Source organism: Rana temporaria, chromosome 6 (genome assembly GCF_905171775.1).
Source record: "Rana temporaria chromosome 6, aRanTem1.1, whole genome shotgun sequence".
In the NCBI taxonomy this organism is placed as follows: domain Eukaryota; kingdom Metazoa; phylum Chordata; class Amphibia; order Anura; family Ranidae; genus Rana; species Rana temporaria.
The window spans coordinates 6,553,972-6,574,091 of NC_053494.1; the positions used below are offsets into that span (position 1 = coordinate 6,553,972).

A 20,120-nucleotide genomic window follows, 5' to 3' on the forward strand; every position below is an offset into this window, starting at 1 on the left:
GTCAACAAGACCAGTTACTTAACGGTTAACGCCAGTTATGCCACTCTCGTCCTCAACGGAATGCACTCAGTCACTGTGACTGACTGACTGGTGGGGTGCCGTCGTGGCACTGGCAGTCAGACTGGCAGTGACCGCCTGCAGGTGACTGGCAGTGGTCGACAGGTCGTGGCAATTGCAAACGATCAATGAATGTAACATTTTGTTATAATATGTATATTTGTAATTGTATAATATCATATATTCTAAGTTCACTGTGATGATTAATCAGAATATATGATATTATTCTAGCTTTTAGCAGCACTGGAGTGGAGAGGAGATGGAGAATGGTTTTCTATTATGCGACTGTCAGTCCGATCCATTTTGTATTTTTACACTGACGTGTTTTTTGGTGTTTTCCCAATGTGTCTGTCATGCTCTGTGAATTTCTGACTCTGTTTAGGGGTTTAACCTTCAACCAAAAGAATTCTGTATTTAATTCCAGACAACTGACGCCCGCCAAGCCACCAGAGGAAGGCAAATCCTTGAAAGAATAAATTGAAACTTAAAACCTGGAGTAAATCTTTATTGGATCACACGAACCAAAAAAAAAACACACCTACCTGACCTCATGTTGTCTGTGGCTGTGCCACATTGCCCGCTTGTCTGTCTGACCTGCTGTGGCCTGCCCTTTACCAATCATTATTCAGTGTCATGTGTGTGTTTTCTTTTTATTTTTGGTATTCTGTGGTGACTGTTTGTGATCCCATAAAGATTTGTCCAAGGTTTTCATATTCAGTTGCCAATTTTTTCGGTCAAGGATTTTCCAGCTTCCTCTAATGGTGGCGTGGCTTGGCTTCAGTTGGTGTATGCGACTATGCGTGGTAGAGTGCAGGTAAAATTTTCTGTTAAGTCACTGTGTGACGACAAGCTTTTCAATTTCTAGCACTGGGGAGAATGGTATTATTTTTTAAGATTGTGTCGGACACAATCTTCAAAAATGTGTCCATTCCATTGAATTTTCTAACTTGATGTACTGTCTATCTTTTGAATGTCAATTTTTAGGGGGGCTCAACTTAAAACCTCAGCCAAATATTCTAAAAGTGTATTTATTTGATTAAAGACAACTGACGCCCGCCAAGCCACCAGAGGAAGGCAAATCATTGAAAGAATAAATTGAAACTTAAAACCTGGAGTAAATCTTTATTGGATCACACAAATACACATTCACACAAACCAAAAAAACACACACCGACCTTCTGACATCATGTCTGACTATGGTGGCTGTGCCACATTGCCCGTCCTGTGGCCTGCCCTTTACCATTATGATTCAGTGAGGAGGATGTGTGTTTATTTGTTTTCTGGTATTCTGTGGTGTGTGTTTGTGATCCCATAAAGATTTGTCCAAGGTTTTCAGATTCAGTTGAAAATTTATTCTGTCAAGGATTTTCCAGCTTCCTCTAATGGTGGCATGGCTTGGCTTCAGTTGATGTATCGTGGTAGAGTGCTCGCTGAGTGCTCAGTGCAGGTAACGTTTTCTGTAAAGTGACAACTCTGAGAGCTTATAGCACTGATCTAGACGTACTACCCATCTGGTGCTGGTGGTGGTGCTGGTGCTGGTGGTGGTGCTGGTGGTGGTGCTGCTGGTGGTGGTGCTGGTGGTGGTGCTGGTGGTGGTGCTGGTGGTGGTGCTGGTGCTGGTGGTGGTGCTGGTGCTGGTGCTGGTGCTGGTGGTGGTGGTGGTGGTGCTGGTGGTGGTGCTGCTGCCAAAACAATCACGGTGAACCAGGAAGTTCTGCAACACAGACAACTTGAACACACTGTGTGACAGACAGTTCCTGACTGGCAAACATCACAGTGAGTGAACCTATAACACAGTCACTGACTGTGTTATAGGTTCACTGACTCACTGTGATGTTTTACAGTCAGGAACTGAAGTGCTCCTTTTTTTGTAGGTACTGTTTAATATTATATAATATATAATATATATTATATGGTAAAACTATTGCAAAACTTATAAACTAACTGCACCAGCCAGGCCAGCACAACAGTTTAATGTTTCAGAGACACTGACAGTACTGTTTTAAATAAATACTGTTGTCTGCTGCACTGTTTTGTTCATTCAGACTTTGCTATATGATATGCAGGGAACTTGGTATGATTTGTTTAAATAGCAGATACAAATAAATATTTTTGTGCAATTTCTGACTGATTGAATTAATTTTTTGATGTAAAATTGAAAAACAAGGGGACTTGGGTAATAATCTTGATGCATCGTGATGCATCGCCGAATCGAATCGAATCGAATCGTGGACTTGATAATCGTAATCGCATCGAATCGTGAGACGAGTGAAGATGCGCAGCCCTAGTTATTATGTATATTTGTAAATCTTCCAGTAGAGGGAGCTATGTATTCCACTGCAGGCACTGAGCTTTCCTGCTTAAACGGTAAAGTCAGCTTATCATGTAGAATGAAAAGGTCAGCTAACTCAAATGCCGCGTGCACGCGGTCGGAAAATATGACCGTGTAGTGGGCTCCATCGGACATTTGCTGTCGGAATTTCCGACAACAAAAATTTGAGAGCTGGTTCTCAAATTTTCCGACGACAAAAGTTGCTCGGAAGCATTGAACTTAATTTTCTCGGCTTGTCGTAGTGTTGTACGTCACCGCGTTCTTGACAGTCGAAAGTTCAGAGAACTTTTGTGCGACCGCGTGTATGCAAGCCAAGCTTGAGCGGAATTCTGTCAGAAAAACCATGCCGACGGAAAATCCGATCGTGTGTAGTGGGGTACATAAGGGGCGCTTTCAGCAGGGTGACTAGGGGGAAGGAGGTGGGGGGGGGGGGGGCGGGAAGTGTTTGGCTAAGATGTGGATTTACCGAACTCCTGACTGCCCATTTCAATTGTCACAATACAGCCGGACAGGGCTGTACATGCAGCGGCAGTGATACTTTACTTTGTGGCCGTGGCAGATCTCTAACTCGCTCATTGAGTTAGGTAGGGCCACACCACAACAAAGAGTCGAATGACCAGAAAACAGTTGTGGCAAGGTCCCACAATGTAGGCAATTTGGCAATTTAAAAATCTCATAAAAAAAAAAAAAGCAGCTGTCGGTAGGTGGCAGTATCACCTCCTGGATGCCGATCAACTGCTGCTCTACCACCCTCTGAAAAGTGCTCCAAGAGTTTTTCAGAGGGTGGTAAGAACTTCAACATTTCTGAAAGAACCCCAAATATCCTGGACACACCTTCAGACCCTGCTGGCCATAGTGGCTATGATGTCTATGGGATGAGTGTCTATCTAAATGCTCGCAATAGGCAAGCATGCACATGACCGTGCTGACCAATAAGAAGCGTATTTGAGGCTTCTTCTTTTGGTAAGATGTCCTAGAAGATGGAAGCAAATCTCATTGGTCACGCTGACCGTTGAGCACCGGCTGTGTTTTGCAGTGTACAGCCTGCTACATCGGCAGCACAGGGCATCACGTGAAGAGAGGTCTGGAGAGGTGGCCAAGATATTTGGAGTTATATAACCTTTTCAGTTTTCATTAATGATTTTGTGTTTCCAAGAAGAATCCTCAGTGTTTACTACTGAAGAAGATTCCTAGTGTACACTCAATGCCTCCTTGTGTCCCTGGCTTCCTAAAAAGATCCCTAGTGCAAGCCCAGTGTTTCCTACTGGAGAAGATTCCTAGTGTACCCCCAATGCCTCCTTGTGTCCCTGGCTGCCTAAAACGATTCCTAGTGGAGAAGATCCCTAGTGCACTCCCAGTGTTTCTTAGCGAAGAAGATTCCTAGTGTACCCCCAATGTCTCCTTGTGTCCCTGGCTTCCTAAAAAGATTCCTAGTGGAGAAGATCTCTAGTGTACTCCCAGTGTTTCTTAGCGAAGAAGATTCCTAGTGTACCCCCAATGTCTCCTTGTGTCCCTGGCTTCCTAAAAAGATTCATAGTAAAGAATATTGTGAGTGTACCCCCAGTGTTTCTTAGTGGGGAAGATCCTGAGCATACCACCAATGCCTCCTTGTGTCACTGGCTTCCTGAGAAGATTTCTAGTGTCCCCCCAGTGTTTCCTAGCATAGAAGATTCCTAGTACACCCCCAATGCCTCTTGTGTCCCTGGCTTCCTGAGAAGATTTTTAGTGTCCCCCAGTGTTTCTTAGTGGAGAAGATTCCTAGTGTACCTCCAATGCCTCCTTGTGTTCCTGGCTTCCTGAGAACATTTCTAGTGCCCCCCAGTGTTTCCTAGTGGAGAAGGTTCCTAGTGTACCACCAATGTATTCCAGTGATGAAGATTCCTAGTGTGCACCAATGCCTCCTTGTGTCCCTAGCTTCCTGAGAAGATTTCTAGTGTCCCCCAGTGTTTCCTAGTGGGGAAGATTCCTAGTATTCCCCCAGTGTTTCCTAGTGGAGGAGATTCCTAGTGTACCCCACATTCCTCCTTGTATCCTTGACTTCCTAAAAAGACCCCTAGTGGAGAAGCTTCTAAGTGTACTCCAGTGTTTTCTAGCGAGGAAGATTCCTAGTGTATCTCCAATGCCTCCTTGGGTTCCTGTCTTCCTGAGAAAATGTCTAGTGTCCCCCAGTGTTTCCTAGTAGAGAAGATTACTGGTGTACCACCAGTGTTTCTTAGTGGAGAAGATTCCTAGTGTACCCCCAATGCCTCCTTGTGTCCCTGGCTTCCTTAAAAGATTCCTAGTGGAGAAGATTCCTAGTGCCCCAATGTCTCCTTGTGTCCCTGGCTTCTTGAAAAGATTTCTAGTGCCCCCCAGCAATTCCTAGTGTAGAAGATTCCTAGTGCACCCCCAAATGCCTCCTTGGGTCACTGGCTTCCTAAAAAGATTCTTAATGAAGAAGATTCCTAGTGTACTCCCAATGCCACCCTGTGTCCCCAGCTTCCTGAGAAGATTTTTAGTGTCCCCCAGTGTTTCTTAGTGGAGAAGATTACTAGTGCACCCCCAATGCCTCCTTGTGTCCCTGGCTTCCTAAAAAGATTCTTAGGGGAGAAAATTCCTAGTGTACCCCCAATGCCTCTTTGTGTCCCTCGCTTCCTGAGAACATTCCTAGTGCCCCCAGTGTTTGCTAGTGGAGAAGATTCCTAGTGTACCACCAATGTATTCCAGTGATGAACACCCAATGCCTCCTTGTGTCCCTGGCTTCATGAGAAGATTTCTAGTGTCCCCCAGTGTTTCCTAGTGGAGATAATTCCTAGTATTACCCCAATGTTTCCTAGTTCAGGAGATTCCTAGTGTACCCCGCATTCCTCCTTGTGTCCCTGGCTTCCTTAAAAGATTCCTAGAGGAGAAGATTCCTAGTGTACTCCCAGTGTTTCTTAGGGAAGAAGATTCCTAGTGTACCCCCAATGCCCTCTTCTGTCCCTGGCTTCCTGAGAAGATTCCCAGTGCCCCCCAATGTTTCCTAGTGGAGAAGATTCCTAATGTACTCCCAGTGTTTCTTAGGGAAGAAGATTCCTAAATGTACCACCAGTTTTTTCCAGTGAAGAAGATTCCTAGTGTACCCCCAATGCCTCCTTGTGTCCCTGGCTTCCTAAAAAGATTCTCAGTAGAGACGATTCTGAGTGTATCCCCAGTGTTTCTTAGTGGAGAAGATCCTGCGCATACCACTAATGCCTCCTTGTGTCCCTGGCTTCCTGAGAAGATTCTTAGTGGAGGACATTCCTAGGGTACCCCCAATGCCTCCTTGTGTCCCTGGCTTCATGAGAAGATTCCTTGTGCACCCCCAAATGCCTCCTTGTGTGCCTGGCTTCCTAAAAAGTTTCTTAGTGGAGGAAATTCCTAGTGTACCCCCAATGCCTCCTTGTGTCCCTGGCTTCCTGAGAAGATTCCTAGTGCCCCCAGTGTTTCCTAGTGGAGAAGATTCCTAGTGGCCCCAGTGTATTCCAGTGATGAAGATTCCTAGTTTACATCCAATGTATTCCAGTGATGAAGATTCCTAGTGTACACTCAATGCCTCCTTGTGTCCCTGGCTTCCTGAGAAGATTTCTAGTGTCCCCCAGTGTTTCCTAGTGGAGACAATTCCTAGTATTCCCCCAGTGTTTTTCTAGTGTAGGAGATTCCTAGTGTACCCCACATTCCTCCTTGTGTCCTTGACTTCCTAAAAAGATCCCTAGTGGAGAAGATTTTAAGTTTACCCCCAATGCCTCCTTGGGTCCCTGTCTTCCTGAGAAAATGTATAGCATCCCTCAGTGTTTCCTAGTAGAGAAGATTACTAGTGTACCGCCAGTGTTTCTTAGTGGAGAAGATTCCTAGTGTACCCCCAATGCCTCCTTGTGTCCATGGCTTCCTTCCTAGTGTACCCCCATTGTTTCCTGGCTAAGAAGATTCCTATGCCTCCTCAGGTATAGCGGTGGGCCGTCTGCCAGCAACCCATTGTGCACACAGTGTAGTCACTGAAAGGTAGACAGAAGACCATAGGACACAATACTTATCAGTGAAGCCTTCAGTCTTTTGCACTGTACCATGTAAATTCCTAGAACAAGTTACATATCTCCGCCATGATACACGCTCCATCATTCCACCCGGAGTCATCACTGTTTAAACCGGAAGGTTGTAGTGAAGAGGAGAGCACCAGAGTGGTGAGTATGGTAAGTATTACAGCTTATTCCTCTACCTCTAGATCCTTTAACCCTTGAAGTGTGTATGGGGTGGACTGCAAGGGTATTTTTTTTTTTTAAACAATTTCAGACTTTAGCTTAATATTACATATCAGATTTCCAACATGCCATCTGAGATATAAGAACTGTCTTCTGATTTCTGTGCAACGGAGGCCCAACGGAGGCCCAGGCAGTTTTACATTCCCTTCCACTATTGATGGCTCTGGGCCAGAGATTGTTACACCTTCCAGGGGGTGAACAATGGTGAGCCATTGGCTCAGGCGAGACATACAGTGATGCGAGTTCTGAAGAAAATAAATATGCAACGTTTGTATTGTTGTGACGTCACTGTCCTTTGTTTGCTCTGTTTGTGGAGATATTAATTTCTGTATATGTTGCTGTGGTTTGCTGAGTCATATGTGATAACTCAGGGAAATGTTCTAAAAGCTTTGATGGTGACCTTCACAACCAAACCGATATTCTATTCCTAAAGAGGACCAGTCACAACTGCGCTAATGCAAAAAAAATGAATATTTAGACTTAACCACTTGACCTCCGGACGGTTTTACTCCATAACCAGGCCATTGTTTGCTATTCAGCACTTTGCTACTTTACCTGGCAATTGGGTGGTCATGCAACACTAAATCCAAATGGATTTTATATCATTTTACACAAATACAGCTTTTCTTTTGGTGCTATTTGATTACCACTGGGGGGAACCCAAGACGGCAGGAAGGTGGCCCACTGCGGGACCATAATAAAGGGTCCCACAATAGGAGTAAAAGGCCCTGGATTGGGGGCCTTTGTGGTTTCTTGCACTGGGGCATCGAAGGTTCTTGTTGCACCTCTGCCACCAGGCTCTTTCTATTGAGGGAGATGTAGACTCACACCACCACAGGACAGCTGGACTCTTTCCTACCAACTTCTTCCTGACTCTCTCCAGTGAGCTTCTCCAGACCCAACTTGATTCCCAGGCTTAAGCTTGCAAATAGACCCGCAGCAAAGCCTAGCTGAGACCTCAGTGTCAATGGCTTCCTTCTAGACTACATGGGTCTCCTCCTGAAGCACTGAACCCAGAAATACTCCCCTGAGGCTCAGGCCTCAGACTATGTATAGGCTCTTTCACCACCTACTAGACACACCTAGGGATTGGTTGGAGTCCCATAAATGATAGACATGTGTGCACACTGAAATATTTTGTTTCGGAATTTTGTTGGGGGGGAGGGTGGGATCAGTGTCAGTGCCTGGGGGAGGGTGGGATCAGTGTCAGTGCCCGGGGGGAGGATGGGATCAGTGTCAGTGCCCGGGGGGAGGATGGGATCAGTGTCAGTGCCCGGGGGGATAGTGGGATCAGTGTCAGTGCCGGGGGGAGGATGGGATCAGTGTCAGTGCCCGGGGGGAGGATGGGATCAGTGTCAGTGCCCGGGGGAGGGTGGGATCAGTGTCAGGGCCTGGGGGGAGGGTGGGATCAGTGTCAGTGCCCGGGGGGAGGGTGGGATCAGTGTCAGTGCCCGGGGGGAGGATGGGATCAGTGTCAGTGCCCGGGGGGAGGATGGGATCAGTGTCAGTGCCCGGGGGGATAGTGGGATCAGTGTCAGTGCCGGGGGGAGGATGGGATCAGTGTCAGTGCCCGGGGGGAGGGTGGGATCAGTGTCAGGGCCTGGGGGGAGGGTGGGATGGGTGTCAGTGCCCGGGGGGAGGGTGGGATCAGTGTCAGTGCCCGGGGGAGGATGGGATCAGTGTCAGTGCTAGGGGGAGGATGGGATCAGTGTCAGTGCCCGGGGGGGATGGTGGGATCAGTGTCAGTGCCGGGGGGAGGATGGGATCAGTGTCAGTGCCCGAGGGGGGTGGTGGGATCAGTGTCAGTGCTGGGGGGGTGGTGGGATCAGTGTCAGTGCCTGGGGGGGATGGTGGGATCAGTGTCTGTGCTGGGGGGCGCTGCTGGTGGTGGCGGGGCTGGCTGGCAGTACCAGTGGAGGGAGTATTCAGCGGAGGGGCTCAGTGGTGGTGCTGCTGGCGGGGCTGGCAGGCAATTGGATGTGGGGGACTGCACATTCAGTGCACACTGCTGCTCCGGAGCGGCGGGACTCGGAGTGAACGGCGGGTGGGCGGCGGGGGGGGGGGGGGCGCTGCTGGCGGCAAGGCTGGCTGGCTTGCTGGCAGGACCAGCGGAGGGAGTATTCAGCTGAGGGGCTCAGTGGCGGGGCTGGCAGGCAATTGGATGTGGGGGTGCTTCTGGTGCTGGCGCGGGGATGGAGCCGGTCTGTTCCACACTTACCTTCAATGGTTGGCGCTGCTCCTTTATGAGGCCCCCACACGCGCTCCAGATACCAGAATACCGGAAGTGATGTAATGGCACTGCCCACTGACCTCTCCTCCGGTCCCCGCCAATCCCATGACAACTAGTGGGCATGCTAGCAAATCAAAAGACAGTGGGAGTATGTGCGGGCACACAGCTTGCGCCCTGCACACGCCCTAAACACGGGCAAATCAGCTTCCCATAGACCGCTGCATGTCCGGCGCTTGGTCACTCTTTTTTCACAGCTTGGGGGGGCAGCGCCTGAGCGCCCCCTATGGACGGGCCGCCACTGCTGATAACATTTACATTATAGTGACGTATGCTTTATCGTGCTGTGTGTAAAAGAGCTTGGCACTGCCTGTAATAAACAGAGATAAGGAAGTAGCTGGACTGCACAGAGGTGTCAGTGTGTTACTCCCAGCGTGCATGCATATCTACACTTTACAATTCTTGAACCCCTTTGAGGTTTAGAACTATCACAGCAGCACTGCCCTATACCGTATGTATATATGCAAAAGAATAACAGGGCATATTTGAGCATTTTGAATAATTAAACATTAATTATTTTTCGTTTTCAATATATAACCAATCATCAACATTTAGCATCTTAAAAAACAAAGATAATAAAACTCAGTAATCACCATTATAACCGTCCAAAGTTCAACTAGTGCTTGAGCTGGAAAAAGGGAGTTACCGCTCCAGGTGGGTGTGCTGGACAATTAATAGCTTCTCAGGAGACCAGGAGTGCCGGCAATGCACAAGGCAAATTGTAGAGGCTGGAATAATGGACAGCCACACTTTCAAAAAAAAACTTTGGTTGTCTTTATTTTAAAACAGATGGCAAATGCACTACAAGGTACAGCAAAACATTGGAGATAGCAGGCAACGCGTTTCACACTGGAGTTAGTGCTTAATCATGAAGATTAAGCACTAACTCCAGTGTGAAACGCGTAGGCTGCTATCTCCATTGTTTTGCTGTACCTTGTAGTACATTTGCCATCTGTTTTAAAATAAAGACAACCCAAGGGTTTTTTTGGAAGTGCGGCTGTCCATTATTCCAGCCTCTACAATAGTGCTTTAGCTGGCCAATGGCCAAAATGTGTTGGAAAGGTTGGGCCTCTTATGGTGGGTTGGAAAGGTTGGGCCTCTTATGGTGGGTTGGGAAGGTTGGGCCTCATATGGTGGGTTGGGAAAGTTGGGCCTCATATGGTGGGGTGGGAAAGTTGGGCCTCATATGGTGGGTTGGGAAGGTTGGGCCTCATATGGTGGGTTGGGAAGGTTGGGCCTCTTATGGTGGGTTGGGCCTCTTATGGTGGGTTGGGAAGGTTGGGCCTCATATGGTGGGTTGGGAAGGTTGGGCCTCTTATGGTGGGTTGGGAAGGTTGGGCCTCTTATGGTGGGTTGGGAAGGTTGGGCCTCTTATGGTGGGTTGGGAAGGTTGGGCCTCATATGGTGGGTTGGGAAAGTTGGGCCTCTTATGGTGGGTTGGGAAGGTTGGGCCTCTTATGGTGAGTTGGGAAGGTTGGGCCTCATATGGTGGGTTGGGAAAGTTGGGCCTCATATGGTGGGTTGGGAAGGTTGGGCCTCATATGGTGGGTTGGGAAAGTTGGGCCTCATATGGTGGGTTGGGAAGGTTGGGCCTCATATGATGGATTGGGAAGGTTGGGCCTCTTATGGTGGGTTGGGAAGGTTGGGCCTCATATGATGGGTTGGGAAGGTTGGGCCTCTTATGGTGGGTTGGGAAGGTTGGGCCTCTTATGGTGGGTTGGGAAGGTTGGGCCTCATATGGTGGGTTGGGAAGGTTGGGCCTCATATGGTGGGTTGAGAAGGTTGGGCCTCTTATGGTGGGTTGGAAAGGTTGGGCCTCTTATGGTGTGTTAGGAAGGTTGGGCCTCATATGGTGGGTTGGGAAGGTTGGGCCTCATATGGTGGGTTGGGAAGGTTGGGCCTCATATGGTGGGTTGGGAAGGTTGGGCCTCTTATGGTGGGTTGGGAAAGTTGGGCCTCATATGGTGGGTTGGGAATGGTTGGGCCTCATATGGTGGGTTGGGAAGGTTGGGCCTCTTATGGTGGGTTGGGAAGGTTGGGCCTCATATGGTGGGTTGGGAAGGTTGGGCCTCATATGATGGGTTGGGAAGGTTGGGCCTCATATGATGGGTTGGGAAGGTTGGGCCTCATATGGTGGGTTGGGAAGGTTGGGCCTCATATGGTGGGTTGGGAAGGTTGGGCCTCATATGGTGGGTTGGGAAGGTTGGGCCTCTTATGGTGGGTTGGGAAAGTTGGGCCTCATATGGTGGGTTGGGAAGGTTGGGCCTCATATGGTGGGTTGGGAAGGTTGGGCCTCTTATGGTGGGTTGGGAAGGTTGGGCCTCATATGGTGGGTTGGGAAGGTTGGGCCTCATATGATGGGTTGGGAAGGTTGGGCCTCATATGATGGGTTGGGAAGGTTGGGCCTCATATGGTGGGTTGGGAAGGTTGGGCCTCATATGGTGGGTTGGGAAGGTTGGGCCTCTTATGGTGGGTTGGGAAGGTTGGGCCTCATATGGTGGGTTGGGAAGGTTGGGCCTCATATGATGGGTTGGGAAGGTTGGGCCTCATATGATGGGTTGGGAAGGTTGGGCCTCATATGGTGGGTTGGGTGTGTTGAACTTAATTTCCTTGAAAATTATTATCACAATGCCACCAGGTAAAGCACAAAATGTCCACAACCAACGTTTGGACATAGATGTTGAGTGCCAGATTGTTGTTGACTATCCAGGATCTCCCCATTTTTTTTCAGCTTGTTTGTAGTTTTAATTTAAACAGTGATAATAAAAAAATTAAAAAAAATCACAGCTTTTTCGCCATCCATTCCGCAGCCAATGTCCTTCACCTTTGCATCAAAAATAAAGTTAGTATCAGCAGCAGGGATGCAATCAAAACAGACATAGATGAAGCAAAAGGAGGGTTTCCATTCGCCTGGATCCAGTCATAATAATAAGGGACATAAGTGTAAACTCCCGGCCGGTTAGGTGCGGCACATCCCTCTCCCCAGCTGACGATGCCAGCCTGGTACCAGCGACCACCAACGTTACAGACTAGAGGACCTCCAGAGTCTCCCTGCAAAAGAAAAACGAAAATCATCAGCTGGTTTGATATTAAAATGAACACAACTGGAGCTAGATCGCCGAGAGCGTTTTCTTCGAATTAGGTTTTCTTTAAAGCGGGGGTTCACACAAAACGTGAACCTCCACTTTTTGGATCCCTCCCCTCTCCGGTGTCACATTTGGAACCTTTCAGGGGGGAGGGGGGTGCAGATACCTGTCTTTGCACCACTTCCGGGTTCTGACGAGTCTAGCCTCGTCACGTTACCCTCAACACCCCCCCGCTGTCTTCTGGGAAACACTGTTCCCAGGAGAGAGCGGGGCCCAGTGATGGCGTGCCGCGATCCTCGCACATGCGCAGTAGGGAATCGGGCAGTGAAGCCACAAGGCTTGACTTCCTGATTCCCTCACCGAGGATGGAGGCGGAAGCTGCCGAGGACTGATCGATTGCTCGGCCTCGTCTGCTGACATCACGGGCACGCTGGACTGTCAAGTGTCCATTTTTTAAAAGTCAGCAGCTGCAGTATTTGTAGCTGCTGGCTTTAAAAAAAAAAAAAAAAACGGGTGGACCTCCGCTTTAAATGACAACCCGACATCAAGATTTATTGATTGAAACTTTAAAAACATGAGGGGTGTGAATATAGTTCAGGAGCAGTGGCAGTGCGTCCATAAAGGGGGGAAGGAGCGCCACCCCCTCTCTCCTGCTCACCCCCCTCTCCTGTCACTCACCATAGATAGATTCATGCATTGCATGAAGCCGTCTATGGTCGCCGCTGCCGCCCCCTGTTCATGTGCCCGGCCCCTTGTCGGGCGCCGGGTACATGAATTACAGCGGCGGCTTTTGTATGGAATCGCCTGATTAGAGCAGTAGGCCCTAATAGGCTTCTTGATTAGAGCCATGGGCTCTAAGGCCGCGTAAAGACGAGCATACATGTACGATGAAACCGGTCCGCCGGACCCTTTTCACAGTACATGTCTGCCCGGGGATTTCTGTACGATGGCTGTACTCACCATCATACAGAAATCCGCGCGTAAACAATACGTGGGGCGTGTCCGCGCCGTCGCCGCAACGATTATGACGCGGCGACGTGGGCGGCCCTGCCAGTTCAATGCTTCCACGCATGCGTCAAAGTCATTCGACGCATGCGAGGGATGGCGGGCGCTCGGACATGTACGGTAGGTCTGTACAGACGACCGAACATGTCCGAGTGGACAGGATTTCAGCGGGCTGTTTTAAAACAAGTCCAGAAATATTTGTCTGCTGGGAAAAGGCCCGGCGGGCAAATGTACTCTGGAATCCTGTCCGCTCGGGCCTACACATGACCGAACATGTCTGCTGAAACTGGTCCGCGGACCAGTTTCAGCAGACATGTTCGGTCGTGTGTACGGCCCATAACAGGCTTTCAAAAGGGAAAGCAGCGGGCGCAACGCTGTGTGTTCGCTGCTTACTCAGTGGTATGTTAGGGAAGCTTCCCTCACACTGACCCGCCTCTCAGCCAATCAGGTTGCCGGGTATGTTACCGGTCACCTGATTGGCTGAAACGACAGGTGCTGTAATTGGATGCCGCCTATCAGGTTTAAGAGATATTTGCAAATAATTGCAGCACCAATGTCTACGGCACATGTGCCGCAGACATCGGGCGCAGGCGCACTGAGCGTGACGCTACTAACGGCATCATGCCGGGAGTGACGTCATCGCGGCTCCGGCCAGTCACAGCGCCGGAGCAGCGATACCCGGATGTCACTCTGGGTATCATGGCGGCAGTGTCGATCCTGACCTCCCTGGGGCCCTAAGCAAAATGACATGTCACATTCAAGTTAAGAGGGGGGGGCGCTGGCGACAGTGACATGTCACATTAAAGGGAGGGGGTGTTCTGCTGTCGAAAATTACATCTTACATTAAAGTGAGAAGCGGGGGTTGCTGACTTCTTACCTCTTCTCCCATGCAGCCAGCGAGTTGAGAAGCGGGGTGAGGGGCAGAAAATGACTTATCACTAGGCGGGGCCTCTAGTAATTTGGGGGGCCCTCCGCAGCTTGCATAGTGAGCCTATAGGGCGGATCGGCCCTGCATGGCGGCGTCGGAGGAGGCGAACGAGGACCGCTGCGGGGGCTTCGATCTCAGGTAAGTCATTCATAATGAGCTAGAATCATTAACCCACCTGGCAGGAATCTTGTTTTCCAGCCGCGTACCCGGCACAGATCTGGTCACTGGGGACAATGACTGCACTGGCATCGGAGTCGGCACCAATGTGGTACATCGCATTACAATTGCTGTTGCTGATAATTGGCACCGTCAACTGCTGGAGGGTTTTTGGAGATGACAGCGGCTCTGCGGAAACAACGTCACCATAAAACCCAGTTCTCAGTTCAATGAAAACCAACATGCAACCACAGAAGAAGATAAAGACGCGTTGTTATTGTTATGTATTGCCATAGGGTTAGGTGTGTTTTGGGTGGGAATTGGATTACGAGGATAATCCGTTCCAGGAGAACGCTCGTAATTCAAAGTACTCGCATATCAAAGCCAGTTTCCCCATAGAAGTCAATGGAAACTAAAATAATTTGTTCCGCATTGACTTCAATGGCATGCAATTCCGCATGTGGCCAGAGTTGGGGGGGGGGGCGCCAAAGAGCCACGGAAACACACAGAAAGGCCAGAGGACGGCTCGGCTGCCCTTAGAAAGGCTCGGGAACAGTTAGGTAGATTCAGAGAGATTGGCCTAAAATTAGGACGGCCTAGCCTAGTCTTTTTAGGCTAAATTATTTAGGCTATTAGTGATTCTCAAACCACTTACCTTCAAATTTTCGGCGGCGTAGCCTAAAACGAGCGGGGCGTAAGCGCGCCTAATTCAAATGACTGGGAGGGGGGCGTGTATTATGGAAATGAGGCTTGACCTCACGTTTTTGACGTTTTTTGACACTGCGCATGCGCCGGGCGACTACATTTCCCAGTGCGCATTGCGGCTAAGTAGGCCGTACGGGCCGATTGATTTAGACGCGGACGTAAACGACGTAACTCCCGATTCGCGGACGACTTGCGCAAACTACGTAAAAAATTCGAACCTCGCGGCGGGAACGGCGGCCATACTTAACATTGTTATTCCACTTCATAGATGGAATAACTTTAGGCGGCCTATCGCGTACGGAAACGACGTAATGCGGCGGTGTAGGCCCGGCGTACGCTCGTGAATCGCCGTATCCCCTCATTTACATAATCTAGGCTGGCCGCAATGGAAGCGCCATCTAGCGGCCAAAAGAAACATTGCAAGCTAAGATAGAACGGCGCAAGCCAGCCTATCTTAGATATGTTTAAGTGTATCTCTGTTAGAGAATACACTTAAACATAGGTCGGCTTAGATTCAGAGTTAGGTCGGCTTATCTGTAGATAAGCCGACCTAACTCTTTGTGAATCTACCTAGGAGTATTTACAAATCTTTCCTAGCATTTCCGAATAGCTCCGCTTGGTTACGGCGCCTCCCGACCTCAGGCCAAACGCGGTACTGCACACCGCTTTGGCTTGAATCCTGCTCGTGTTGCGAGACAGCGCTTGCAAACCAAGTCAGGATTTTTTTAAATACAGTGCTTGTATTGCGAAACGCACGTTAACCGCGTTACTCGCAATCCGAGGTCCCACTGTATCCCAAAAGAAAAGAAAACAGCTGTAACTGAATATAAAGTGTGAGCTGGAGTCTGGCTTCGATTTTTTTGTGTATTTAAATCTGCTAATACATTTAACACTCCCCTCCCCCCTTGACTGGCAATGCTGCTCTGCCCCCTGTATTCTTTCATCCAGAGTGGGGGTGCTCTATACAGGAGGGGCCAGATCCACGAACATCGGCGCATATATAGGCCGGCGTAGCGCATCTCATTTACGCTACGCCGCCGCAACTTAGAGAGGCAAGTGCTGTATTCACAAAGCACTTGCGTCCTAAGTTACGGCGGCGTAGGGTAAATGTGCCGGCGTAAGCGCGCCTAATTCTAATTGCGAAGAGGAGGGCGTGTTTTATACTAATGAATCGTGACCCGACGTGATTGACGTTTTGAACGAACGGCGCATGCGCCGTCCGTGGGGGTATCCCAGTGCGCATGCTCGAAATCACGCCGCAACAAGTCAATGCTTTCGACGTGAACGTAATTTACGCAAAGCCCTATTCGCGAACGTTTTACGCAAACGACGTAAACAACGGAAAATTCTACGCTGTCCCGACGTCCATACTTAACATTGCGTACGCCTCATAGAGCCAGGGGTAACTTTACGCTGGAAAAAAGCCTTACGTAAACGACGTAAAAAAATGCGCCGGGCGGACGTACGTTTGAGAATCGGCGTATCTAGCTGATTTGCATACTCGACGCGGAAATCAACGGAAGCGCCACCTAGCGGCCAGCGTAAATATGCACCTTAGATCCGACGGCGTACTAAGACGTACGCCAGTTCGGATCTAGCCCACATTCAGGCGTATCTTGTTTTGTGGATACAAAACAAAGATACGACGGGGCATCGTAGAACTTACGCGGCGTATCAATAGATACGCCGGCGTAAGTTCTTTGTGGATCTGGCCCGAGGTGTTTTTTCCTGGCCAGATCACCAGGTGAAAACAAAGGGAAGGAAGTCTTAACCACTTCCTTACTGGGCACATATACCCCCCTTCCTGACCAGGTGAAATTTCAGCTTCCGGCACTGCGTCGCTTTAACTGACAATTGCGCGGTCATGCGACGTGGCTCCCAAACAAAATTGACTTTTCGTTTTTTCCCCACAAATAGAGCTTTATTTTGGTGGTATTTGATCACCTCTGCGGTTTTTAGTTTTTGCGCTATAAACAAAAATAGAGCGACAATTTTGAAAAAAAAAACAATATTTTTTACTTGTTACTATAATAAATTGCCCAATTTTTTTTAAAAAAATAATTTTTTCTCAGTCTAGGCGATACGTATTATTCTACATATTTTTGTTAAAAAAAAAAAAAAAATCGCAAGAAGCGTCTGGTTTGCGCAAAAGTTATTGCGCTTACAAAATAGGGGACAGAATTATTATTTTTTATTATTTTTTTTTTACTACTAATGGCGGCGATCAGCATTTTTTTTCGTGACTGCGACATTATGGCGGAGACATCGGACACTTTTGACACATTTTTGGCCCCATTCACATTTATACAGCGATCAGTGCAATAAATATGCACTAATTACTGTATAAATGTGACTGGCATTGAAGGGGTTAACACTAGGGGGTGAGGAAGGGGTTAATGTGTACCCTGAATTGTGTTACTAACTGTGTGGGGGGAGGGGGGTGACTGGGGGAGGTGACCGATGCGGGACTGTACAAGGGACACAGATCGGTCTCCTCTCTCCTCTGACAGGACGTGGAGCTCTGTGTTTACACCCCATCATTACACACAGAGCTCCACGTCTTGTCCCTGTAGCCGCCGATCGTGAGTCCCTGGCGGACATCGCAGCCGCCAGGCACTCGCATCGGCATCTCAGCGCTGGCTGCGCGCGCAGGCCGTAAAAACACGGCCTCCCAGAGATGTAGAGCCACCCTGCGGCCGTACAAAGTCGTACGGCCGCCGGGAAGTGGTTTAAAAAAATTAAAAATGCAGCCACCGTATCTGATGATTGGTGAGCTGCAAGAGATTCCATTTTTGGTTTTGGGTTTAACACCGCTTTAAGGTTTGACATCACCATCGAAATGTTGCAACACTGAAAGTTTATGTTAATGTTAAACCTCACCTATCGGTGTCCTTACCGCCACTGCCGACGTTACCCCATCCGGTCACAGTGCAAGTCATGCCCTCTGGGAAGTCCATGGATGATGGTGGCACGCACACGGGAAGAATGTAATTGGTATAAGTGATGGGGTCGGAGAGTTTGATCAACGCGATGTCTCCGGGGGTCCCGTCGCCACTCCACTGAGAGTCCACGGTGATACTCTGCACATTGGATACAAGCTGCTGAGAACCGATGTTCTGAAGCTGGTACGCCCCCAGAACAACTGTGAAGTCTGATGGGTTTTTCGAACTAAACGGGACAAAGAACACAACAGAAACCTTGAAACATTTCAGCTACTTACTATAAACGTACTGGGGCAGATTCACAGAGATCTGCCCCGGCACATCGTATCTGAGATACGTTACGCCGCCGTACCTTACCTGGCTTTAAATCGAATCCATAAAGAATTTGCGCCGCAAGTTACGGCGGCGTAGTGTATCTCAAGCGGCGTAACGGCGTGGAATTCAAATGCGGCGAGTAGGGGGCGTGTTTCATTTAAATGAAGCCCGTCCCCGCGCCGATCGAACTGCGCATGCTCCGTTTCTAAATTTCCCCGCCGTGCATTGCGCTAAATGACGTCGCAACGACGTAATTTTTTTAACTTAGACGTGACTTACGTCCATCCCTATTCACAGACAACTTACGAAAAATTTGTTTTTGAAATTTCGACACGGGAACGACGGCCATACTTAACATGGCAGGTGTAACTATACGCAACGAAATACCAGCTTTAACTTTACGCCGGAAAAAGCCGACTAGAGACGACGTAAAAAAATGCGACGGCCGCTCGTACGTTCGTGGACCGTCGGAAATAGCTAATTTGCATACTCGACGCGGAAAACGACGTGAACGCCACCCAGCGGACGCCGAAGAATTGCATCTTAGATCCGAAGGCGTACGAAGACGTAAGCCTGTTGGATCTAACCCAGAAGCCGTCGTATCTTGGTTTGAGGATTCAAAACAGCGATACGACGCGGGTAATTTGAAAGTACGCCGGCGTATCAGTAGATACGCCGGCGTACTCGCTCTGTGGATCTGGCCCACTTTGTTTAACCACTTAAGGACCTTGCCTGTTTTTCAGATTTGGCGTTTACAAGATTAAAACTGTTTTTTTTTTGCGAGAAAATTACTTAAAACCCCCAAACATTATATATTTATTTTTCTAACACCCTAGAGAATAAAATGGCGGTCATTGCAATACTTTTTGTCACACCGTATTTGCGCAGCGGTCTTACAAGCGCACTTTTTTTGAAAAAATAAATAAATAAGAGTAACAGTAAAGTTAGCCCAATTTTTTTTTATATTGTGAAAGATAATGTTACGCCGAGTAAAATGATACCCAACATGTCACGCTTCGAAATTGCGCCCGCTCGTGGAATGGCGTCAAACTTTTACCCTTAAAAATCTCCATAGGCGACGTTTAAAAAAATTCTACAGGTTGCATCTTTTGAGTCACAGAGGAGGTCTAGGGCTAGAATTATTGCTCTTGCTCTAACGATCGCGGCGATACCTCACGTGTGTGCTTTGAACACCGCTTTCATATACGGGCGCTACTCACGTATGCGTTCGCTTCTGCACGCGAGCTCGTCGGGGGCGGGGCGCTTTAATTTATTTTATTAATTTTTACACAAAAAAAAAAAATGGGTCACTTTTATTCCTATTACAAGGAATGTAAACATCCACTGTAATAGAAAAAAGCATGACAGGTCCTCTTAAATATGAGATCTGGGGGTCAAAAAGACGTCACATCTAGTGTTGCTCACGAATATTCGTATTGCGAATATTCGGCTCGAATATGGCATATTCGAGTATTCGCGAATATCTCGAATTTCGCGGCCAATATTCGCTATTCCGAATATAAAAAAAAAATTGCGAAATTTCGCTAATGCGAATTTATTGCGAACATTTTGCGAATTTTTTTTTTTCTGATTGGCTCTGATGCAAAAGAAGGGCAGAGAAAGTATTCGCGAATATTCGGAAATCGAATATTGGTGATATTTTATCTAAATTTCGCTAATGCGAATGCGAAATTGATTTTGACAACTCTGATTGGCTCTGATACAAAAAAAGGGTGGAGAAAGTATTCGCGAATATTCGATTTCCGAATATTCGAGAATACTTTCTCCGCCCTTCTTTTGCATCAGAGCCAATCAGAAAAAAAAAAAAAATATTCGCAAATGTTCGCAATAAATTCGCATTAGCGAAATTTCGCAATTTTTATTTTTTTTTAAATATCACGAATATTCGATTTTAGCGAATATTTCACGAATATTCGGCTATATATTTGTGATATATCGCAAAATCGAATATGGCGTATTCCGCTCAACACTACTCACATCTCATATTTAGACAGGTACAGGCTATACGTTGACGCGTTTCGGCTAAGAAG

The 20,120-nt window shown here is 48.2% G+C and overlaps 1 protein-coding gene across 1 annotated transcript in view; it reads right to left on the reverse strand.

The window, feature by feature from the left end:
- Window positions 1–20,120, reverse strand: part of LOC120944329 (transmembrane protease serine 13-like) — a 54,573-nt gene that overhangs the window by 22,611 nt on the left and 11,842 nt on the right. Inside the window, exons 3-6 of the mRNA XM_040358381.1 lie at window positions 17,709–17,980; window positions 14,127–14,296; window positions 11,757–11,983; window positions 8,864–8,999 (exon numbers count right to left, since the gene is read on the reverse strand). Of these exons, the coding sequence (XP_040214315.1) occupies window positions 8,864–8,999; window positions 11,757–11,983; window positions 14,127–14,296; window positions 17,709–17,980 (805 nt within the window). The remainder of the gene's footprint in view (window positions 1–8,863; window positions 9,000–11,756; window positions 11,984–14,126; window positions 14,297–17,708; window positions 17,981–20,120) is intronic.